Source organism: Oryzias latipes, chromosome 21, assembly GCF_053564925.1.
Source record: "Oryzias latipes strain Hd-rR chromosome 21, Olatipes_Hd-rR_3.1".
Taxonomy (NCBI): domain Eukaryota; kingdom Metazoa; phylum Chordata; class Actinopteri; order Beloniformes; family Adrianichthyidae; genus Oryzias; species Oryzias latipes.
Genome location: NC_136257.1, coordinates 4,459,084 through 4,485,095, shown reverse-complemented (window position 1 = coordinate 4,485,095; position 26,012 = coordinate 4,459,084). Strand labels below are relative to the sequence as shown.

At 43.5% G+C, this 26,012-nt stretch overlaps 1 protein-coding gene across 1 annotated transcript in view; it reads right to left on the bottom strand.

Annotated features, from left to right (window-relative positions):
• Positions 1-24,579, bottom strand: part of LOC111947469 (E3 SUMO-protein ligase KIAA1586-like) — a 66,839-nt gene extending 42,260 nt beyond the window's left edge. Inside the window, exon 1 of the mRNA XM_078939844.1 lies at positions 20,841-24,579. Coding sequence (XP_078795970.1) covers positions 20,841-22,708 — 1,868 coding nt within the window. The 5' untranslated portion in view covers positions 22,709-24,579. The remainder of the gene's footprint in view (positions 1-20,840) is intronic.
• Between the last annotated feature and the right edge of the window lie 1,433 nt (positions 24,580-26,012).

Genomic DNA, 26,012 nt, shown 5'->3' with positions numbered 1-26,012 from the left:
AGCAACGGGGTCCACTTCAGAGCCGTGAGCTGCTGTGTTTAACTCCAGCTGTCCCAGCAAGGGAGACAACTGCAGCAACATCCACTGACCAAGCTGACAAGCCCTGGCAGAAAAGATCCCCACAAGAAAAACACTGGCTCAGGCAGGCTGGTCAAAAAAAAAATAGTTTTGCCATTGTCTTGCAGCTCGCAGATCAAGTGGTTTAGTTTTCCAGTAATGTCAGTCAAGAATGCAAGTTCAGATTCACAATGTTCATATTCACCATATTCAACAGACATCTCCTCCAATAGCACCTTAAAAATCCTGTGCTGTTTTGCTTTGCAGCTGAGGTTGTTTACGATTTTCAGAATAAGAGTCATTATATGTCCAGAGCCAATCACTTCTGCACATAAGGCCTGCTGGTGAATGACGCAGCAGTAATGCAGACATTTTGGAAAGTCTGGGTCAGCTTTACAGTGAGTGATGAAACCTGTTTGTCTATTGATCATAGCAGGAGTCCCATCTGCAGTCACTGCTACCAGCTTTTCTAATTGTACCTTTTTCTGCACAAAAACTCCTTCACCGTGTTATACATTTCAACTCCTCTTGTAGTTGTCTGTTAGGGCAGATGTGTCAGGAGTTCTTCTCTTGTGGAAACCAAAAGCTATGCTGTACTGTTGCCGTCCACAGACTCATCACACTGGACGTTAACCACCTGCACTTTGCAAGATCCCGGTCCAGCTAATTGGCCAAGTTATCAGACATAGCTGACACTCATCTAGACATTGTAGTGGAAATTGAATGAGTTCTATTGTTCTCATCCTTAGGGACAGTGATAGCAATTATCATCATTGCTTGAATTTTTTTCATGCTATATGCAAAAGTCTTTGTCCCTTAAGGCAACAGATTACAGCCCCCCCCCCCCCCCCCCCCCAGGCTGCTGTCGTATTAACATTAGCTTGGAGCTCCAGAATGGACAAGAAAAAACGACGAGAATGGCTCGAGCAGGGCGTTGCTCACGGGGCGGTCGCTCGTGCCATGCGGTCGCACGTGCTCGGGCCCGCTAAATGCTACTTGTAGCTTTAATTATTATTATTATTATTCTTCCGACTTTTCCGTCGCCTTTTTGAGGCCTTTAACATACCCCAAAACTCACCAAATTTTGTATACACATCAGGAGTCGCGAAAAATTTCATATTTTATAGGAGAACGGCATAGGTAAACAAAAATGGCTCGATAGCGCCACCTGCAAAATTTGTTTTCGCGAGCACCTCCATATGCTTTATAGTACAAACCTGATTTTAACAGGGCATGTTCATCGGATAGAAACCTACAAAAAAGTCTCTTGGGACCAAGCTGTCAGTCGCACAGGAAGTCTGATATTTTGATGACAATATGTCATTTTTGCTGTATTTTGGTCATTTGCAGGCCTCGCTCTAGAACGAACTCCTCCTAGAGATTTGAGAGTAATGACTCCAAACTTTGGTTTTGTAAACTAGACACATGTCCGATGTTAAATTGCAAAGCTTTTAAGTTTTTATGGATGTTTGTGACCATGGCGGCGCGTCAAAATTGGAGGTCGTTTCGAAAACACGCCATGAAAAGAAAAATGGCCATTACTCAGCCATGCATAATCCAATCTGATCCAAAATTGTTGTGCATGATTGTAGTCTGACTCTGAACACATCTGCAGTGAAAAAATCTGGAAAAAGTGTAGCGCCACCTGCTGGCAAGATGAAATGACATGTTTTACTTGGAGCATCACTGCTCTGAGTAGGATGAGCCGACACACCTGAAAATGACGTCCACCTGTTGAAAAGCCATTGAAGTTTACTCTGACAAAAAACCATAACTTTCAATGCGGGGGTGTGGTCGTGACAGAGCGGCAAAGTTGGGCATCTCGCTATGCACACAAACGTTGCTCTCACGTGCACATTCCTTGTCCAATCTCACTGAAATTCAATGGATATGATGAAGCTTCTATTCTGAACCCATGGATATGACAATCTTGGACGAGCTCTATAGCGCCACCTAGTTATTGCATTGGGCACATTCTGCCCTGTATTTTCTCTTTGCTTTGTCCGATGTGCATGAAATTAAAACTGGAGATACTCAGAAGGGTCCTCTCTCATCATGTAAAGTTTCATGGGTGTACACCTGACGGTGCCTGCGTAACAGGAAGTGGTCGATTATGTGCACCCAAATAATAGAAATTTATTATAAATCAGCCGTTTGTCTCAGGAAGCTGAGATTTCAGAATTAGATGCCTTTAATAACCTCCAGCTTTGATATGTAACACTATAGGGTCTACGAGAAACTTCATCACTTGATTTTTTTAATGAAATTTTGGACTGAACAAAGATTTTTAGCATAAATTCTGTTTAGGTTATCAGCACCAAGAATTCAACTTTCATAGGCATTTATGTGCTACTGCTTCCTAAAAAAATTCAGAATGATTGAAGTTACAGGTGAACTTTTATTCAACATTTCATCCAAAAAGGTCCGAAAACGTCTTTTTAGGCAAAACTACAAACACCTATTTTTTTTCATAACTTAATCATCATATATCAACACCATTTATTTTTTTAAATGTAGGGATCTGTGTTTGCTGCCTTCCATATTTTTTTCAGAAGTCCAGGTGAAACAGATGATTTTAAAAAAATCCTGATTCATCCCAAAACCTGTGCTTTTTCCGTCTGGACTCCAAACAAGTGTGTTTTAAAATTACTTATGCTTCAAATATCCACACCAAGTTTCACACGCATATAGCTGAACATGTCTAAATGCTTCTTGAATATTCTTTACAGATATAAAATGAACTGGTCAACTGTAGGATGTCATTTCCTCTTACATGCCTTAGTCTTTTCCTCATGCTGCAGCCTGCTCCTCAATCCGCCCTGTTGCTGGAGTCAAATTTCCCCCCCCCCCCCCCCCCACACACACACCAGCTGCCTGTTTATATGCTAACTAACCCAGAAGTGAGGTGACAATAGTTTAGACACAAGAGGGAGGGCAGACTGCTTTTTCATTTGTTTTGTATGTCTTTCATAGATTTTTATGAATAATCATTGCTTTTCTAGTCATGTAAAATGCAATTAACTTAATATTTTATCTTTTTTTTTTTTACAAACAAAACATATGAATGTGCTCCAAAACAAAACCCAACTCTCAGTACAGTTCTACAGATGTAACATAAGACTTAGACAGTAAATGTCTCTTTTATCCTTTTTTAATCAATGCTGCAACTTCTTTTCCTTAATATAAATCCAATGAAATTAAACTACAAAACCAAAAAACACAACCTATAGCAAATTTCTCTAAATAAATTATGTGTATATACAATATGTAGCACTTTTAAACAAAATAATAACAAATCCTTCCAATACAAGCACAGAAAAATGGAACACAAAATTTAAAACCCAAATTTGAAATGGCAATTTTAAAAAGATAATTTTTTCAGCCTGCTAAAAGTGCACAATTGTAAAAGCTCTTTTATATAGACAACTGTTTGGTTGCTTAGAGCTCTAAATATAAAAACAATGCCTTTATGGACGTGGCACGGATGGCACGGATGTTCAGCAGGGTAAACCCCAGGAAAGCGGCGGGACCTGATGGAGTTCCCGGAAAGGTTCTGCGGGCCTGCGCCGATCAACTCTCCCAGGTCTTCACAAAAATCTTCAACCTGTCGCTAGCTCAGGCTTTCATCCCTGCTTGCCTGAAGTCATCCACTATCATCCCGATACCCAAAAAGTCCTCATCCGCAGCCTTCCTCACGGACTTCCGCCCAGTTGCACTCACTGCTGTCATCACAAAGTGTCTGGAGCGGCTGCTCCTGGGACACATCAAAGACTCCCTCCCTCCAATCTTCGTCCCCCACCAGTTTGCTTACAAAGCAAACAGATCAACGGATGATGCCATTTCCATCACCCTCCACACTGCGCTGAGCCACCTGGAACACAGAGACACCTACGCCAGGATGCTCTTTGTGGACTATAGCTCAGCCTTTAACACAATCATTCCTGACATTCTGGTCAACAAACTGTCTGAACTAGGACTCCACCCATTCACCTGCACGTGGATCAAGGACTTCCTGACAAACAGACCACAGACAGTCAAACTTGACCCCCACCTCTCCTCCACCCGGACGCTGAGCACAGGCTCCACACAGGGATGTGTGCTGAGTCCTCTGCTGTACACACTGTACACAGCAGACTGCAGACCAGCCCACACCAGCAACACCGTGGTGAAGTTTGCAGACGACACTACTGTGGTGGGGCTGATCTCTGGGGACGACGAGACGGCCTACAGAGACGAAGTCCTGAAACTCTCAAGGTGGTGTCAGGCTAATAACCTCATCCTGAACACCACCAAGACCAAGGAGATCATCCTGGACTTCAGAAAAAACAGAACAGATCCACCCCCACTCTACATCGATGGAAACTGTGTGGAGAGGGTCCACAGCTTCACCCTCCTGGGCACCACCATCTCTGCTGACCTCACATGGTCTAACAACACCATGACTGTCATCAGGAAGGCCCAGCAACGCCTGCACTTCCTGAGAAAACTTAGGAGGAACGACGTCAGCCAGGAGCTGCTGGTAACGTTCTACCGCTCAACCATTGAGAGCATTCTGTCCTATGGCATCACAGTGTGGTTTTCCCACTGCACTGAAGCAGAACGGCAGAGTCTCCAGAGAGTGGTAAAGACAGCGCAGAGGATCATCGGCTGCCCCCTCCCCTCACTGAAGGACATTTACCAGTCTCGCTGCCTCAGCAGAGTGACTAGCATCACCACTAACTCCACCCATTCTGCTTTCCCTCTGTTTGAACTGCTGCCCTCTGGAAGGAGGTACAGGTCCATCAGAACCAGGACAAACAGACTAAGAAACAGCTTTTTTCCATAGGCAATTATCATACGGAATGCACATACGTCCACCAACCACACCTCACTCTAATTTTACTACAATGCGTGCAATATCCTGACTGTCTAACCGGGTCACTGTGCAATAACTTGATATTTATTAAGCTGTGCTCACAGCAACTCATGTAATTCCTTTCTATTTTATTCACAAATATTTAATATTTAACAGTTTCTGTCCATATTGTTCATTTTTTGTTAAGAGTTGTAAATACAGTATTTCTTTTTCTATTCTATTTTTATTTTTATTTTATGTAACTCCTTCACTCCAAGGCTGCTGCAATTTCATTGTATCCCCATGTACAATGACAATAAACAATTCTGATTCTGATTATATCACTTAGACACAGATGGAGAACCATATCAACTGGATTGGTAACAGCAACAACCACCGACCAAGCCGGCAAGCCCTGGCAGAAAAGATCCCCACAAGAAACCCTGCAGGCTGTTCCATAAAAAATATAGTTTTACCATTGCCTTGCAGATCACAGTTGAAGTGGTTTAGTTTTCCTAAAAAAATTCAGAATGATTGAAGTTACAGGTGAACTTTTAGACAACATTTGATCCAAAAAGGTCCGAAAACGTCTTTTTAGGCAAAACTGCAAACACCTATTTTTTTGCATAACTTATCTTTCAAATATCAGCACAAAAAAATTAAAAACGGTAGCGATCTGTGTTTGCTGCCTTCCATATTTTTTTCAGACTTAAAAGTGTAACAGATGATTTATAAAAAATCCTTTTTCATCCAAAAACCTGTGTTAAATCTGTCTAGACTCCAAACAAACATTTTTTTATGGTAACTTATGTTTCAACAATCGACACCAATTTTCACACACCTATAGCTGAACATGTCCCATAGCTCCCTGAATATTTTCATAGATATAAAATGAACTGGTCATTCTAACATCTAGCATTCTAACATCTAACATCTTACATGTCAAAGCCTCTCTCAGCCTGGCTCTGCTGAAGGAGTCGTGTTACAACCCCGCCCCCTCCTGCTGGGACCCCTGCTTCTATGTAAATTAGCAAGCAGTGAACAGAGAGATGAGGAGTAAGAATGGCCATTACTCAGGCATGCATAATCCAAAGACAGCCAGTTAAACACTGAAAGACATATTTTTTCGGTATGTCTTTCATACATCTTTAGTATTAAAAACTCTCCAAGATGAATGTGCCTGACTCCACCTGCAGGTGGATCACAGACTTCCTGACGGACAGACAGCAGTATGTGAGGCTGGGGAAGCTTGTCTCAGATACTCGGACCACAAGCACCGGATCCCCCCAGGGCTGTGTCCTTTCACCCCTGTTACTCTCCCTGTACACAAACAGCTGCACAGCTGGTCACCTGTCTGTCAAACTCCTGAAGTTTGCTGACGACACCACACTCATCGGCCTCATCTCTGACGGAGATGAGTCGGCCTAAAGGGGTGAAATAGCCAGGCTGGTGTCATAGTGCAGCGCTAACAACCTGGAGCTTAATGCTCTGAAGACAGTGGAGATGACAGTGGACTTCAGGAAGGCCCCAGCCCCCCTCCCCCCTGTCATCCTCTGTGACTCCCCGGTGACCTCTGTGGAGTCCTTCTGCTTCCTGGGAACCATCATCAGCCAGGACCTCAAGTGGGAGCAGAACATCAGCTCCATCACTAAGAAGGTCCAGCAGAGGATGTACTTCCTGAGGCAGCTGAAGAAGTTTCACCTCCCTGAAAAGATGCTGGTAGACTTTTACACCGCCATCATCGAATCCACCCTCACGTCCTCCATCACAGTCTGGTTCGCTGCGGCCACGGCCAGAGACAAGGCCAAGCTGCAACGCGTCATCCACTCAGCAGAGAAGGTGATCGGCTGCCACCTCCCGTCTCTCCAGGAGCTGCACATCTCCAGGACCTGGAGGCGGGCAGCCAGGATTGTAGCCAACCCCTCTCATCCAGGACATAATCTCTTTCGGCCCCTCCCTTCTGGCAAGAGGCTCCGGTCCATCAGGACCAGGACCTCGCGCCACAAGAACAGCTTCTTCCCCACTGCAGCCAGCCTGCTGAACAGAACCCCAACTCCCCCAGGTGACCCCCCTCCCCCCCCCGCCCACCAAAGGACTGTCGGTGCCACTTACAGGCCCCACCATCCCAGCCCATCTGTGCTCCCACTTTAATTCACCTTACTCTACTGTATATAGTGTGTTGTTGTTGTTAGCTTAATTTTTAACTTATTCTTAATTGCACTATACACCAAGTCAAATTCCTCGTTTTGTAAAGTGCGCTCTACTGAACCTGGCAATAAAACTTTTTCTGATTCCTGATTCTGATTCTGATTCTATTAATCATTGTTTTTTATTCATTCAAAATGCAATTAAATCAATATTTTATTTTTTTTCTTTTTATTTTTTTTTATCTCTTATATCCTTTTTTATAATCAATGTTTGAACTTCTTTTCCTTTCTATTGTCATGGTTTCAGTTTGTTGTCTTTTTTTTCGCTTTAGTTCTTGTTCTGTCTTGTTTGGTTCTGTTTCCTGTTTTATTTTGAAAGGTTTCCTGTCTTGTCATGTTTCTTGAGTTTTACTTCCTTTGGTCCCCATCTGCCCTAATCGTGTTCACCTGTGTCTTGTCTGCCCTGTCTGTATATAAGTCTTGTCTCTGCCTTCCTCCTGTGCTGGTCCATTAACTTCTGCTCATGTTGATCACGTCTTCTTGTCTGGCGTCCATGTCCCTTGCCATGCCACAGTAAGTTTTTGTTTTTAGTTTTGTCATCCTGCTCTGCAGCGCTTTTTGTTAGTTAAATAAACCCACTTGCCCTGAACCCGTTTGCCTCCCGTCTCTGCGCCTGGGTCCTACCTGCTCTCGAGCCTCCCCCCCACACGACATCTATACATCCAATGAAATTAAACTACAAATCAACAAACACAACTGATAACAAATGTCTCTAGAAAATGATGTGTATATTTGCAGAACCTTAAAAACACCAAACAAATAACAAATGCTTCCCAATTAAAGCACAAAAAATGGAACACAAAATGTAAAACCCAAGTTAGAAATTGCAATTTGAAAAAGATACTTTTTTCAGCAGCTTTTCAAAATCAATCACCAATTCTACTCTTCTGTGGATGAAACAAAGTACTCCAGAACAATGAAGCCATTTCTCTAAGTCTCTCTCACCTTCAGTTTTAAACAAGGTCTGTGAAAATCCACCATACATTGGTCACATGAACTCAGAGACCTGCTAAAAGTGCACAATTGTAAAAGCTCTTTTATATAGACAACTGTTTGTTTGCTTAGAGCTCTAAATATAAAAAAAAATGCTTTTCTATCACCTAGACACAGATGGAGAACCATATCAACTGGATTAATAACAGGGTGGCATGTTTAGACAACATGAAGCTGTCCATCACATTTTTGACCTAAACATGTAAACACATCCTTGGCTCTGCGGTTAGGAAATGGTATTTGGGAATCTCTTTATACCAGGAGCCAGCCTGGCCATTGGAACATCGCCACAGTGCCCATCCAGACTGGGACAGCAACGGGGTCCACTTCAGAGCCGTGAGCTGCTGTGTTTAACTCCAGCTGTCCCAGCAAGGGAGACAACTGCAGCAACATCCACTGACCAAGCTGACAAGCCCTGGCAGAAAAGATCCCCACAAGAAAAACACTGGCTCAGGCAGGCTGGTCAAAAAAAAATAGTTTTGCCATTGTCTTGCAGCTCGCAGATCAAGTGGTTTAGTTTTCCAGTAATGTCAGTCAAGAATGCAAGTTCAGATTCACAATGTTCATATTCACCATATTCAACAGACATCTCCTCCAATAGCACCTTAAAAAGCCTGTGCTGTTTTGCTTTGCAGCTGAGGTTGTTTACGATTTTCAGAATAAGAGTCATTATATGTCCAGAGCCAATCACTTCTGCACATAAGGCCTGCTGGTGAATGACGCAGCAGTAATGCAGACATTTTGGAAAGTCTGGGTCAGCTTTACAGTGAGTGATGAAACCTGTTTGTCTATTGATCATAGCAGGAGTCCCATCTGCAGTCACTGCTACCAGCTTTTCTAATTGTACCTTTTTCTGCACAAAAACTCCTTCACCGTGTTATACATTTCAACTCCTCTTGTAGTTGTCTGTTAGGGCAGATGTGTCAGGAGTTCTTCTCTTGTGGAAACCAAAAGCTATGCTGTACTGTTGCCGTCCACAGACTCATCACACTGGACGTTAACCACCTGCACTTTGCAAGATCCCGGTCCAGCTAATTGGCCAAGTTATCAGACATAGCTGACACTCATCTAGACATTGTAGTGGAAATTGAATGAGTTCTATTGTTCTCATCCTTAGGGACAGTGATAGCAATTATCATCATTGCTTGAATTTTTTTCATGCTATATGCAAAAGTCTTTGTCCCTTAAGGCAACAGATTACAGCCCCCCCCCCCCCCCCCCCCCCCCCCCAGGCTGCTGTCGTATTAACAATAGCTTGGAGCTCCAGAATGGACAAGAAAAAACGACGAGAATGGCTCGAGCAGGGCGTTGCTCACGGGGTGGTCGTCTAACATACCCCAAAACTCACCAAATTTTGTATACACATCAGGAGTCGCGAAAAATTTCATATTTTATAGGAGAACGGCATAGGTAAACAAAAATGGCTCGATAGCGCCACCTGCAAAATTTGTTTTCGCGAGCACCTCCATATGCTTTATAGTACAAACCTGATTTTAACAGGGCATGTTCATCGGATAGAAACCTACAAAAAAGTCTCTTGGGACCAAGCTGTCAGTCGCACAGGAAGTCTGACATTTTGATGACAATATGTCATTTTTGCTGTATTTTGGTCATTTGCAGGCCTCGCTCTAGAACGAACTCCTCCTAGAGATTTGAGAGTAATGACTCCAAACTTTGGTTTTGTAAACTAGACACATGTCCGATGTTAAATTGCAAAGCTTTTAAGTTTTTATGGATGTTTGTGACCATGGCGGCGCGTCAAAATTGGAGGTCGTTTCGAAAACACGCCATGAAAAGAAAAATGGCCATTACTCAGCCATGCATAATCCAATCTGATCCAAAATTGTTGTGCATGATTGTAGTCTGACTCTGAACACATCTGCAGTGAAAAAATCTGGAAAAAGTGTAGCGCCACCTGCTGGCAAGAGGAAATGACATGTTTTACTTGTAGCATCACTACTCCGAGTAGGATGAGCCGACACACCTGAAAATGACGTCCACCTGTTGAAAAGCCATTGAAGTTTACTCTGACAAAAAACCATAACTTTCAATGCGGGGGTGTGGTCGTGACAGAGCGGCAAAGTTGGGCATCTCGCTATGCACACAAAAGTTGCTCTCACGTGCACATTCCTTGTCCAATCTCACTGAAATTCAATGGATATGATGAAGCTTCTATTCTGAACCCATGGATATGACAATCTTGGACGAGCTCTATAGCGCCACCTAGTTATTGCATTGGGCACATTCTGCCCTGTATTTTCTCTTTGCTTTGTCCGATGTGCATGAAATTAAAACTGGAGATACTCAGAAGGGTCCTCTCTCATCATGTAAAGTTTCATGGGTGTACACCTGACGGTGCCTGCGTAACAGGAAGTGGTCGATTATGTGCACCCAAATAATAGAAATTTATTATAAATCAGCCGTTTGTCTCAGGAAGCTGAGATTTCAGAATTAGATGCCTTTAATAACCTCCAGCTTTGATATGTAACACTATAGGGTCTACGAGAAACTTCATCACTTGATTTTTTTAATGAAATTTTGGACTGAACAAAGATTTTTAGCATAAATTCTGTTTAGGTTATCAGCACCAAGAATTCAACTTTCATAGGCATTTATGTGCTACTGCTTCCTAAAAAAATTCAGAATGATTGAAGTTACAGGTGAACTTTTAGACAACATTTCATCCAAAAAGGTCCGAAAACGTCTTTTTAGGCAAAACTACAAACACCTATTTTTTTTCATAACTTAATCATCATATATCAACACCATTTATTTTTTTAAATGTAGGGATCTGTGTTTGCTGCCTTCCATATTTTTTTCAGAAGTCCAGGTGAAACAGATGATTTTAAAAAAATCCTGATTCATCCCAAAACCTGTGCTTTTTCCGTCTGGACTCCAAACAAGTGTGTTTTAAAATTACTTATGCTTCAAATATCCACACCAAGTTTCACACGCATATAGCTGAACATGTCTAAATGTTTCTTGAATATTCATTACAGATATTAAATGAACTGGTCAACTGTAGGATGTCATTTCCTCTTACATGCTTCAGTCTTTTCCTCATGCTGCAGCCTGCTCCTCAATCCGCCCTGTTGCTGGAGTCAAATTTCACCCCCCCCCCCCACACACACACACACACCAGCTGCCTGTTCATATGCTAACTAACCCAGAAGTGAGGTGACAATAGTTTAGACACGAGAGGGAGGGCAGACTGCTTTTTCATTTGTTTTGTATGTCTTTCATAGATTTTTATGAATAATCATTGCTTTTCTAGTCATGTAAAATGCAATTAACTTAATATTTTATCTTTTTTTTTTACAAACAAAACATATGAATGTGCTCCAAAACAAAACCCAACTCTCAGTACAGTTCTACAGATGTAACATAAGACTTAGACAGTAAATGTCTCTTTTATCCTTTTTTAATCAATGCTGCAACTTCTTTTCCTTAATATAAATCCAATGAAATTAAACTACAAAACCAAGAAACACAACCTATAGCAAATTTCTCTAAATAAATTATGTGTATATACAATATGTAGCACTTTTAAACAAAATAATAACAAATCCTTCCAATACAAGCACAGAAAAATGGAACACAAAATTTAAAACCCAAATTTGAAATGGCAATTTTAAAAAGATAATTTTTTCAGCCTGCTAAAAGTGCACAATTGTAAAAGCTCTTTTATATAGACAACTGTTTGGTTGCTTAGAGCTCTAAATATAAAAACAATGCCTTTATGGACGTGGCACGGATGGCACGGATGTTCAGCAGGGTAAACCCCAGGAAAGCGGCGGGACCTGATGGAGTTCCCGGAAAGGTTCTGCGGGCCTGCGCCGATCAACTCTCCCAGGTCTTCACAAAAATCTTCAACCTGTCGCTAGCTCAGGCTTTCATCCCTGCTTGCCTGAAGTCATCCACTATCATCCCGATACCCAAAAAGTCCTCATCCACAGCCTTCCTCACGGACTTCCGCCCAGTTGCACTCACTGCTGTCATCACAAAGTGTCTGGAGCGGCTGCTCCTGGGACACATCAAAGACTCCCTCCCTCCAATCTTCGTCCCCCACCAGTTTGCTTACAAAGCAAACAGATCAACGGATGATGCCATTTCCATCACCCTCCACACTGCGCTGAGCCACCTGGAACACAGAGACACCTACGCCAGGATGCTCTTTGTGGACTATAGCTCAGCCTTTAACACAATCATTCCTGACATTCTGGTCAACAAACTGTCTGAACTAGGACTCCACCCATTCACCTGCACGTGGATCAAGGACTTCCTGACAAACAGACCACAGACAGTCAAACTTGACCCCCACCTCTCCTCCACCCGGACGCTGAGCACAGGCTCCACACAGGGATGTGTGCTGAGTCCTCTGCTGTACACACTGTACACAGCAGACTGCAGACCAGCCCACACCAGCAACACCGTGGTGAAGTTTGCAGACGACACTACTGTGGTGGGGCTGATCTCTGGGGACGACGAGACGGCCTACAGAGACGAAGTCCTGAAACTCTCAAGGTGGTGTCAGGCTAATAACCTCATCCTGAACACCACCAAGACCAAGGAGATCATCCTGGACTTCAGAAAAAACAGAACAGATCCACCCCCACTCTACATCGATGGAAACTGTGTGGAGAGGGTCCACAGCTTCACCCTCCTGGGCACCACCATCTCTGCTGACCTCACATGGTCTAACAACACCATGACTGTCATCAGGAAGGCCCAGCAACGCCTGCACTTCCTGAGAAAACTTAGGAGGAACGACGTCAGCCAGGAGCTGCTGGTAACGTTCTACCGCTCAACCATTGAGAGCATTCTGTCCTATGGCATCACAGTGTGGTTTTCCCACTGCACTGAAGCAGAACGGCAGAGTCTCCAGAGAGTGGTAAAGACAGCGCAGAGGATCATCGGCTGCCCCCTCCCCTCACTGAAGGACATTTACCAGTCTCGCTGCATCAGCAGAGTGACTAGCATCACCACTAACTCCACCCATTCTGCTTTCCCTCTGTTTGAACTGCTGCCCTCTGGAAGGAGGTACAGGTCCATCAGAACCAGGACAAACAGACTAAGAAACAGCTTTTTTCCATAGGCAATTATCATACGGAATGCACATACGTCCACCAACCACACCTCACTCTAATTTTACTACAATGCGTGCAATATCCTGACTGTCTAACCGGGTCACTGTGCAATAACTTGATATTTATTAAGCTGTGCTCACAGCAACTCATGTAATTCCTTTCTATTTTATTCACAAATATTTAATATTTAACAGTTTCTGTCCATATTGTTCATTTTTTGTTAAGAGTTGTAAATACAGTATTTCTTTTTCTATTCTATTTTTATTTTTATTTTATGTAACTCCTTCACTCCAAGGCTGCTGCAATTTCATTGTATCCCCATGTACAATGACAATAAACGATTCTGATTCTGATTATATCACTTAGACACAGATGGAGAACCATATCAACTGGATTGGTAACAGCAACAACCACCGACCAAAACGGCAAGCCCTGGCAGAAAAGATCCCCACAAGAAACCCTGCAGGCTGTTCCATAAAAAATATAGTTTTACCATTGCCTTGCAGATCACAGTTGAAGTGGTTTAGTTTTCCTAAAAAAATTCAGAATGATTGAAGTTACAGGTGAACTTTTAGACAACATTTGATCCAAAAAGGTCCGAAAACGTCTTTTTAGGCAAAACTGCAAACACCTATTTTTTTGCATAACTTATCTTTCAAATATCAGCACAAAAGAATTAAAAACGGTATGGATCTGTGTTTGCTGCCTTCCATATTTTTTTCAGACTTAAAAGTGTAACAGATGATTTATAAAAAATCCTTTTTCATCCAAAAACCTGTGTTAAATCTGTCTAGACTCCAAACAAACATTTTTTTATGGTAACTTATGTTTCAACAATCGACACCAATTTTCACACACCTATAGCTGAACATGTCCCATAGCTCCCTGAATATTTTCATAGATATAAAATGAACTGGTCATTCTAACATCTAACATCTTACATGTCAAAGCCTCTCTCAGCCTGGCTCTGCTGAAGGAGTCGTGTTACAACCCCGCCCCCTCCTGCTGGGACCCCTGCTATGTAAATTAGCAAGCAGTGAACAGAGAGATGAGTAAGAATGGCCATTACTCAGGCATGCATAATCCAAAGACAGCCAGTTAAACACTGAAAGACATATTTTTCCGGTATGTCTTTCATACATCTTTAGTATTAAAAACTCTCCAAGATGAATGTGCCTGACTCCACCTGCAGGTGGATCACAGACTTCCTGACGGACAGACAGCAGTATGTGAGGCTGGGGAAGCTCGTCTCAGATACTCGGACCACAAGCACCGGATCCCCCCAGGGCTGTGTCCTTTCACCCCTGTTACTCTCCCTGTACACAAACAGCTGCACAGCTGGTCACCTGTCTGTCAAACTCCTGAAGTTTGCTGACGACACCACACTCATCGGCCTCATCTCTGACGGAGATGAGTCGGCCTACAGGAGTGAAATAGCCAGGCTGGTGTCATAGTGCAGCGCTAACAACCTGGAGCTTAATGCTCTGAAGACAGTGGAGATGACAGTGGACTTCAGGAAGGCCCCAGCCCCCCTCCCCCCTGTCATCCTCTGTGACTCCCCGGTGACCTCTGTGGAGTCCTTCTGCTTCCTGGGATCCATCATCAGCCAGGACCTCAAGTGGGAGCAGAACATCAGCTCCATCACTAAGAAGGTCCAGCAGAGGATGTACTTCCTGAGGCAGCTGAAGAAGTTTCACCTCCCTGAAAAGATGCTGGTAGACTTTTACACCGCCATCATCGAATCCACCCTCACGTCCTCCATCACAGTCTGGTTCGCTGCGGCCACGGCCAGAGACAAGGCCAAGCTGCAACGCGTCATCCACTCAGCAGAGAAGGTGATCGGCTGCCACCTCCCGTCTCTCCAGGAGCTGCACATCTCCAGGACCTGGAGGCGGGCAGCCAGGATTGTAGCCAACCCCTCTCATCCAGGACATAATCTCTTTCGGCCCCTCCCTTCTGGCAAGAGGCTCCGGTCCATCAAGACCTCGCGCCACAAGAACAGCTTCTTCCCCACTGCAGTCAGCCTGCTGAACAGAACCCCAACTCCCCCAGGTGACCCTCCCCCCGCCCACCAAAGGACTGTCGGTGCCACTTACAGGCCCCACCATCCCATCTTTTTTCTTTTCCTTTTTCTTTTTTTTAATATTTTATATCCTTTTTTATAATCAATGTTTGAACTTCTTTTCCTTTCTATTGTCATGGTTTCAGTTTGTTGTCTTCTTTTTCGCTTTAGTTCTTGTTCTGTCTTGTTTGGTTCTGTTTCCTGTTTTATTTTGAAAGGTTTCCTGTCTTGTCATGTTTTTTGAGTTTTACTTCCTTTGGTCCCCATCTGCCCTAATCGTGTTCACCTGTGTCTTGTCTGCCCTGCCTGTATATAAGTCTTGTCTCTGCCTTCCTCCTGTGCTGGTCCATTAACTTCTGCTCATGTTGATCACGTCTTCTTGTCTGGCGTCCATGTCCCTTGCCATGCCACAGTAAGTTTTTGTTTTTAGTTTTGTCATCCTGCTCTGCAGCGCTTTTTGTTAGTTAAATAAACCCACTTGCCCTGAACCCGTTTGCCTCCCGTCTCTGCGCCTGGGTCCTACCTGCTCTCGAGCCTCCCCCCCACACGACATCTATACATCCAATGAAATTAAACTACACATCAACAAACACAACTGATAACAAATGTCACTAAAAAAGAATGTGTATATTTGCAGAACCTTAAAAACACCAAACAAATAACAAATGCTTCCCAAATAAAGCACAAAAAATGGAACACAAAATGTAAAACCCAAGTTAGAAATTGCAATTTGAAAAAGATACTTTTTTCAGCAGCTTTTCAAAATCAATCACCAATTCTACTCTTCTGTGGATGAAACAAAGAACTCCAGAACAATGAAGCCATTTCTCTAAGTCTCTCTCACCTTCAGTTTTAAACAAGGTCTGTGAAAATCCACCATACATTGGTCACATGAACTCAGAGACCTGCTAAAAGTGCACAATTGTAAAAGCTCTTTTATATAGACAACTGTTTGTTTGCTTAGAGCTCTAAATATAAAAAAAAATGCTTTTCTATCACCTAGACACAGATGGAGAACCATATCAACTGGATTAATAACAGGGTGGCATGTTTAGGTTTAAACTTACATCAATAGACAACATGAAGCTGTCCATCACATTTTTGACCTAAACATGTAAACACATCCTTGGCTCTGCGGTTAGGAAATGGTATTTGGGAATCTCTTTATACCAGGAGCCAGCCTGGCCATTGGAACATCGCCACAGTGCCCATCCAGACTGGGACAGCAACGGGGTCCACTTCAGAGCCGTGAGCTGCTGTGTTTAACTCCAGCTGTCCCAGCAAGGGAGACAACTGCAGCAACATCCACTGACCAAGCTGACAAGCCCTGGCAGAAAAGATCCCCACAAGAAAAACACTGGCTAAGGCAGGCTGGTCAAAAAAAAATAGTTTTGCCATTGTCTTGCAGCTCACAGATCAAGTGGTTTAGTTTTCCAGTAATGTCAGTCAAGAATGCAAGTTCAGATTCACAATGTTCATATTCACCAAATTCAACAGACATCTCCTCCAATAGCACCTTAAAAATCCTGTGCTGTTTTGCTTTGCAGCTGAGGTTGTTTACGATTTTCAGAATAAGAGTCATTATATGTCCAGAGCCAATCACTTCTGCACATAAGGCCTGCTGGTGAATGACGCAGCAGTAATGCAGACATTTTGGAAAGTCTGGGTCAGCTTTACAGTGAGTGATGAAACCTGTTTGTCTATTGATCATAGCAGGAGTCCCATCTGCAGTCACTGCTACCAGCTTTTCTAATTGTACCTTTTTCTGCACAAAAACTCCTTCTCCGTGTTATACATTTCAACTCCTCTTGTAGTTGTCTGTTAGGGCAGATGTGTCAGGAGTTCTTCTCTTGTGGAAACCAAAAGCTATCCTGTACTATCGCCGTCCACAGACTCATCACACTGGACGTTAACCACCTGCACTTTGCAAGATCCCGGTCCAGCTAATTGGCCAAGTTATCAGACATAGCTGACACTCATCTAGACATTGTAGTGGAAATTGAATGAGTTCTATTGTTCTCATCCTTAGGGACAGTGATAGCAAATATCATCATTGCTTGAATTTTTTTCATGCTATATGCAAAAGTCTTTGTCCCTTAAGGCAACAGATTACAGCCCCCCCCCCCCCCCCCCCCAGGCTGCTGTCGTATTAACATTAGCTTGGAGCTCCAGAATGGACAAGAAAAAACGACGAGAATGGCTCGAGCAGGGCGTTGCTCACGGGGCGGTCGCTCGTGCCATGCGGTCGCACGTGCTCGGGCCCGCTAAATGCTACTTGTAGCTTTAATTATTATTATTATTATTCTTTTTCTTCCGACGGAAGAGTCGCCTTTTTGAGGCCTTTAACATACCCCAAAACTCACCAAATTTGGCACACACATCAGGAGTCGCGAAAAATTTCGTATTTTACAGGAGATTGGCATGGGCGCACAAAAACGGCTCGACAGCGCCATCTACAGTGACATTTGTCCCGAGCCCCCGCATATGCTTTGACATACAAGCTTGATTTTTTCAGGACATGTTCATCAGATGGAAACCTACAAAAAAGTCTCTTGGTACCAAGCTGTCAGTCGCACAGGAAGTCTGCTATATTGGTGTCAATATGTCATTTTTGCTCTATTTTGGACATTTGTAGGCCTCCTTCTAGAACGAACTCCTCCTAGAGATTTATGAATAATGACTCCAAACTTTGGTTTTGTAAACTAAACCCATGTCCGATGTTAAATTGCGAAGCTTTAAAGGTATTACGGATGTTTGTGACCGTGGCGGCGCGTCGAACTTGGAGGTCATTTTGAAAACACGCCATGAAAAGAAAAATGGCCATTACTCAGCCATGCAAAATCCAATCTGATCCAAAGTTGATATGCATGATTGTAGTCTGACTCTGAACACATCTGCAGTGGAAGAATCTGGAACAAGTGTAGCGCCACCTGCTGGCAGCAGGAAATGACATGTTTGACTTGGAGCATCACTGCTCCAAGTAGGATGAGCCGACACACCTCAAAATGATGTCCACGTGTTGAAAAGCCATTGAAGTTTACTCTGATAAAAAGCCATAACTTTCAACGCAGGGGTGTGGTCGTGACAGAGCGGCGAAGTTGGGCGTCTCGCCGTGCACACAAAAGTTGCTCTCACGTGCACATTCCTTGTCCAATCTCACTGAAATTCAATGGAGGTAATGAGGCTTCCATTCTGAACCAATGGATATGGCAATCTTGGACGAACTCCACAGCGCCACCTAGATATTGACAAATACATTTTATGTCACATTCTGACCTATCTTTTCTCTGCGCTTCGTCCGACGTGCATGAAATTAAAACTGGAGATACTCAGAAAGGTCCTCTCTCATCATCTAAAATTTCATGGGTGTACATCTGACTGTGCCTTCATAAGGCCCCCCCAAACAGGAAGTGGTCAATTGCACTTACTCATAAAACAAAGCTTCATAGCAAATCAGCCGTTTGTCTCAGGAAGCTGAGATTTCAGAGTTATATGCCTCTTACAAATCTCCAACTTTGATAGATAGCACTATAGGGTCTACGAGAAACTTCATACCGCTGTTTTTCCTATGCAATTTTGGACTGAACAAAGATTTTTAGCATAAATTCTGTTTAGGTTATCAGCACCAAGAATTCAACTTTCATAGGCATTTATGTGCTACTGCTTCCTAAAAAAATTCAGAATGATTGAAGTTACAGGTGAACTTTTAGACAGCATTTCATCCAAAAAGGTCCGAAAACGTCTTTTTAGGCAAAACTGCAAACACCTATTTTTTTGCATAACTTATCTTTCAAATATCAACACAAAAAAATTAAAAACGGTAGGGATCTGTGTTTGCTGCCTTCCATATTTTTTTCAGACTTAAAAGTGTAACAGATGATTTATAAAAAATCCTTTTTCATCCAAAAACCTGTGTTAAATCTGTCTAGACTCCAAACAAACATTTTTTTATGGTAACTTATGTTTCAACAATCGACACCAATTTTCACACACCTATAGCTGAACATGTCCCATAGCTCCCTGAATTTTTTCATAGATATAAAATGAACTGGTCATTCTAACATCTAGCATTCTAACATCTAACATCTTACATGTCAAAGCCTCTCTCAGCCTGGCTCTGCTGAAGGAGTCGTGTTACAACCCCGCCCCCTCCTGCTGGGACCCCTGCTATGTAAATTAGCAAGCAGTGAACAGAGAGATGAGGAGTAAGAATGGCCATTACTCAGGCATGCATAATCCAAAGACAGCCAGTTAAACACTGAAAGACATATTTTTTCGGTATGTCTTTCATACATCTTTAGTATTAAAAACTCTCCCAGATGAATGTGCCTGACTCCACCTGCAGGTGGATCACAGACTTCCTGACGGACAGACAGCAGTATGTGAGGCTGGGGAAGCTTGTCTCAGATACTCGGACCACAAGCACCGGATCCCCCCAGGGCTGTGTCCTTTCACCCCTGTTACTCTCCCTGTACACAAACAGCTGCACAGCTGGTCACCTGTCTGTCAAACTCCTGAAGTTTGCTGACGACACCACACTCATCGGCCTCATCTCTGACGGAGATGAGTCGGCCTACAGGAGTGAAATAGCCAGGCTGGTGTCATAGTGCAGCGCTAACAACCTGGAGCTTAATGCTCTGAAGACAGTGGAGATGACAGTGGACTTGAGGAAGGCCCCAGCCCCCCTCCCCCCTGTCATCCTCTGTGACTCCCCGGTGACCTCTGTGGAGTCCTTCTGCTTCCTGGGAACCATCATCAGCCAGGACCTCAAGTGGGAGAAGAACATCAGCTCCATCACTAAGAAGGTCCAGCAGAGGATGTACTTCCTGAGGCAGCTGAAGAAGTTTCACCTCCCTGAAAAGATGCTGGTAGACTTCTACGATGCCATCATCGAATCCACCCTCACGTCCTCCATCACAGTCTGGTTCGCTGCGGCCACGGCCAGAGACAAGGCCAAGCTGCAACGCGTCATCCACTCAGGAGAGAAGGTGATCGGCTGCCACCTCCCGTCCAGGGGTGAAAGTAGAATTTTTCTTTTGCCGGTACTATGACAAATTATTTCCAAATATATATTTTTAAAGCAGTTAAAGGAAATAAATGCACTTGATATCAAATTTTATACATAAATAACGTGTGTAGACAAGGTGTTTTTGTGAAAACAATCTTTAATTGAACATTGTGAATTTTTCAGAACATGAAAAATGTGAACATCCGAATTGATCAGAACTTGAGTCATCCTTAATTAGCTGAACTAAGTCATAATGTCCCAAAGAGGCTGGTAATATTCCTCATCAGTTTTAGGGGATCTGCGGGCCATGCCACTTGTTGTGTGCGCTGGTTTCCTGCCTTTTCCTAGCCAGGTTTTGACGTATGGCATTGGATCCCACTTCATAAAGGGAGGTCCAAATGAGCTGATGAACAGGAGGTTTGAGACATTTTTTGTCGTCATGGTGCCTCTGAGGTCAGTCATTATGTTATTTATGGTACTAAACCCTCTTTCACAATCTGCATTACTGGCTGAGAGTGTGTCTACTGCCAGAAGTAATTTTTTTAATGGAGGAGGAATGCTTCTCCCTCCACTAGCCTTGAACTCAACGTACCCAAGATGGGCCTCTTGCTCATTGATGTTGAGACGTTCACACAAAGTTCTGACTTCCTCTTCTCCAAATCGAGGATTGTCTTGATCCCAGTTTTCTGGGTGAAGGACTGCCATCTGATTGATAAGGCTGTTGTAAGCCTCCTTGCGGTCAGCTGTCACGCTACTTTGTGCTTTGTTGGCTGTTGTTGTAAACAGTCTTTCCTTCATGCTCTCCACCACTGCAGTTATGAAGAGAGCAGAGTCAATGGTGGGAGACCTGCCCACCTTTAACTGATGTCCATTAAATTCCATCTTCTGCTCGGCCTGCTCTGCTTCAACAGTGTGTTTTCCTGGGTATGTTTTCAGGCTCTCAATGCACTTCAGGTAGTTGGTCATGAGCTCACGGGCCTTTGGAATAGTAGTTTTTCTGTTCTGGAGAATTTCAGACAAGTTTTTTAGTTCAGTGAGAACATCCACCATCAGTGCCAGACTTTTGAGAAAATGAACAGTGCACAACTTAGATAGCAGACCACTGAACTTGGCTCTCTCTCTGCTGTCTCTGCTGTTGTCCTCTGATGCTTTCTGGAAATGTTGTGCCAAGGCTGAATATGACTGCCACACTGCATTGACTGCCCTCCAGGATGAAGCCACCCAGCGAACGCTGAATACTCTACCAATCCTTTTAAGGGTGATGTGCAGATTGTGCGCACACTCACTGAGCTCTCTCGTGTTCTTGGGTGATTGGCTGTAAAGTGAATAAAGGGAGTCAAGGAAGGCCTGGAAATCTTTTGTCCCCCCTGTTTTATCAAGTGCCTGGTCTACAGCAAGCTCCAGTCTGTGATTCAAACAGTGCCAGAGAACAATAGATGGAAAGTTGTCTTTCAGCAACTTTCCAACTCCTGACTTCACCCCTAACGTCACGCTGGCCCCATCACTGCAAAATCCTATCAGTAGTTCTTGCAGCAACTGCATGGTAAAACCATTTTTTAACAGGCAGTTTATGAGTTTTTCTTTGATGTGGGCAGCACATAGGCTGTCCAGGTCCACAAGGTCCAAGGGAAAAGCAATAGGTTCCATAGCTCCATCTACACTTGCTTTCACAAAAACAATGAGCGTTGATTTGTTACCAACATTAGTTGATTCATCAGCCAATACTGTTATCTTGCTCCTATTTTGTATAATTTTTGTCATAATTTCTTTCTTCATTTGTGAAGCCACGTGATCCACAATATCAACACACACAGTTTTGCTGTGTAAAACTCTCCCCATGTTGATTGAGTTGGTCTCCTGTAGATCAATCAAACTTTCAAAGTCAGTGAATGGTTTATTGTACTTGGCCACGTAATAGGCTGTCCTGAAGACCCTGGCAGTTGTCTCAAAGGCAAAATCTTGACTCTTGGTATTCATGTTTACAAGAGTGTCTTTTTTCGCTGTCTCTAAAATTTTCACAACTTCTTTGTGAGCTGCTGAGTTTTTGTGCTCATGTATTTTTTTTCTCAATGACGACAGCTGAACATCTCTTGTGTGTCCAGATGGGCATATCTTTCCTGCTACCCAGTTAGGTGCAATATTTACCCCCCGAGATGAAGCAACACCGAGATCTTTTACAGTGTGGCATTTTTGGCAGCCGAGCATTCCGTTTTTGGCAAATATCCATTCATTTTTCTCTTTACACTGTTCATACTGTTCTTTTGTCCAGATTGAAGGATACTCTGGCAATACAAAAGGGTCACCTGAGCTTGATGGCCCTGGTGTCTCAGTGGGTTCTTCAATGCAATTTGCATTTCGACTTTTCACTTTTTCATCCTCTCCTTCAGAAGTGTTCGTCTGCACATCTTCATCCTCACTTTGGAATTTCCTCTTAAATATCTGATTTATTTTTCTCTGCATGCTCTTCTTTTTTTGCTTTTTCTTTTAAATAACGTGTTGCGTTATTTTTCCATATCAAGATTTCCTTTGTCTATCGTGAACTAAATTTATGTTGAATTTAAACTGACCAATCACATTAGTGACGTGAAGTTTGATTCATTTATTGTTTTTCGCGTCCCGTTGCTCCTCCGTGTGGCATAAACATTAATGCTCAGTTGGCTGATCGAATTGAATGTCCCCCAACAAAAAATCAAACGTACCACGTTTCCACGCATGCGCATTAGGCTTGTTTACGGAAGCGAGAGCGAAAGCTACGAGGCAGACCGGGAAAAGGATTCCAGAGCATTTTATCGGTCGATACGCCAAATAAAAAAATGCTTCTGTCATGTGTTATGAAGTGAAAACAGGAACACAGCGGATCTCCTCCCAACTAGAACGGCGTTCCGTCTCGAAATCTTTTAACGGAACGCCGCTCCGGACCGTTCCGGCTTACTTTCACCTCTGCTCCCGTCTCTCCAGGAGCTGGAGGCGGGCAGCCAGGATTGTAGCGGACCCATCTCATCCAGGACATAATCTCTTTCGGCCCCTCCCTTCTGGCAAGAGGCTCCGGTCCATCAGGACCAGGACCTCGCGCCACAAGAACAGCTTCTTCCCCACTGCAGTCAGCCTGCTGAACAGTACCCCAACTCCCCCAGCTGAACCTCCCCCCGCCCACCAAAGGACTGTCGGTGACACTTACAGGCCCCACCATCCCAGCCCACCTGTGCTCCCACTTTACTTCACCTTACTCTACTGTATATAGTGTGTTGTTGTTGTTAACTTAATTTTTAACTTATTCTTAATTGCACTATACACCAAGTCAAAGAGTTGGGCGTCTCGCCATGCATAAATGTTGCTCTCACGTGCACATTCCTTGTCCAATCTCACTGAAATTCAATGGACATGATGAAGCTTCCATTCTGAACCCATGGATATGACAACTTTGGACGAGCTCTATAGCGCCACCTAGTTATTGCATGGGGCACATTATGCCCTGTTTTTTCTCTGTGCTTTGTCCGATGTTCATAAAATTCCAACAGGAGATACTCAGAAGGGTCTTCTCTCATCGTTTAGAGTTTCATGGGTATACACCTGACGGTGCCTGCGCAAGCCACCGCCAAACAGGAAGTGGTTGATTGCGTTGTAGTCAGATAATTAAAAATTCATAAAAAATCAGCCGTTTGTATCACGAGGCTGAGATTTCAGAATGAGATGCCTCCTACATATCTCCAACTTAGTGTCCAGAGCCAATCACTTTTACACTTAAGGCCTACTGGTGAATGAAGCAGCAGTAATGCAGACATTTTGGAAAGTCTGGGTCAGCTTTACAGTGAGTGATGAAACCTGTTTGTCTATTGATCATAGCAGGAGCCCCGTCTGCAGTCACTGCTACCAGCTTTTCTAATGGTACCTTTTTCTGCACAAAAACTTCTTTACCGTGTAATACATTTCAACTCCTCCTATATTTGTTTGTAAGGGCAGTTCTGTCAAGAGTTCTTCTCTTGATGTAAAGAAAAACAAAAAAAACAAACAAACACACAGCTGCGCTGCACTGCTGCTGTCTAGAGATTCTTCAAACTGGATGCAAAACAACATGCGCTTTGCAAGATCCCGGTCCACCTGATCGGCCAAGTTATCAAACATAGCTGACACATGTCTAGACATTGTAGTGGAAATTAGATCACTTCTATTTTTCACATCTTTAGGTACAGTGTTAATGATTATCATCATTGCTTGATTGACAACTTTTTAATCTGAAAAGGCCTTCTGGATGAGAAAATGAGCAGGACTAAACAAAGCTTTGTTTGAATTTTTTTTTTCACAATATATGCAAAAATATCAGTCCTTAAAGGAAACAGATTACAGCCCCCCCCACCTTTCGCCGACAGGCTGCTGTCATGTTAAATGTGGCTTGCAGGTCCAGAATGCAGAAGGAAAAACGACACAAAACGGCTCGAGCAGGGCATTGCTCATTCACTCACTCGTTCATGCTATATGCAAAAGTCTTTGTCCCTTAAGGCAACAGATTACAGTACCCCCCCCCCCCCCACACCCCCCACAGGCTGCTTTCCTATTGACATTAGCTTGGAGCTCCAGAATGGACAAGAAAAAACGACGAGAATGGCTCAAGCAGGGCGTTGCTCACGGGGCGGTCGCTCGTGCCAGGCGGTCGCACGTGCTCGGGCCCGCTAAATGCTACTTGTAGCTTTAATTATTATTTTTCTTCCGCCGGAAGAATCGCATTTTTGAGGCCTTTAACATACCCCAAAACTCACCAAATTTGGCACACACATCAGGGGTCGCGAAAAATTTCGTATTTTATGAGAAATTGGCATGGGTGCGCAAAAAAGGCTCGACAGCGCCACCTACACTGACTTTTGTCCCGACGCCCCGCATACGCTTTAACGTACAAGCTTGATTTTTTCAGGGCATGTTCATCAGATGGAAACCTACAAAAAAGTCTGTAGGTACCAAGCTGTCAGTCGCACAGGAAGTCTGCTATATTGATGTCAATATGTCATTTTTGCTCTATTTTGGACATTTGCAGGCCTCCTTCTAGAACGAACTCCTCCTAGAGATTTGTGAATAATGACTCCAAACTTTGGTTTTGTAAACTAGACACATGTCCGATGTTAAATTGCAAAGCTTTTAAGTTTTTACAGAAGTTTGTGACCGTGGCGGCGCGTAGAAATTCGACCTTGTTTCGAAAACACGCCATGAAAAGAAAAATGGCCATCACTCAGCCATGCATAATCCAATCTGATCAAAAATTGATATGCATGATTGTAGTCTGACTCTGAACACATCTGCAGTGAAAGAATCTGGAAAAAAGGTAGCGCCACCTGCTGGCAAGAGAAAATGACATGTTTGACTTGGAGCATCACTGCTCCGAGTAAGATGAGCCGACACACCTGAAAATGACGTCCACCTGTTGAAAAGCCATTGAAGTTTACCCTGACAAAAAACCATAACTTTCAATGCAGGGGTGTGGTCGTGACAGAGCGGCAAAGTTGGGCGTCTCGCCATACACACAAAAGTTGCTCTCACGTGCACATTCCTTGTCCAATCTCACTGAAATTCAATGGATATGATGAGGCTTCCATTCTGAACCCATGGATATGACAATTTTGGACGAGCGCCATAGGGCCACCTAGTTATTGAAAAAAACAGTTTTTGTCGCATTCTTCCCTATCTTTTCTCTGCGCTTCGTCCGACGTGCATGAAATTAAAACTGGAGATACTCAGAAAGGTCCTCTCTCATCATCTAAAATTTCATGGGTGTACA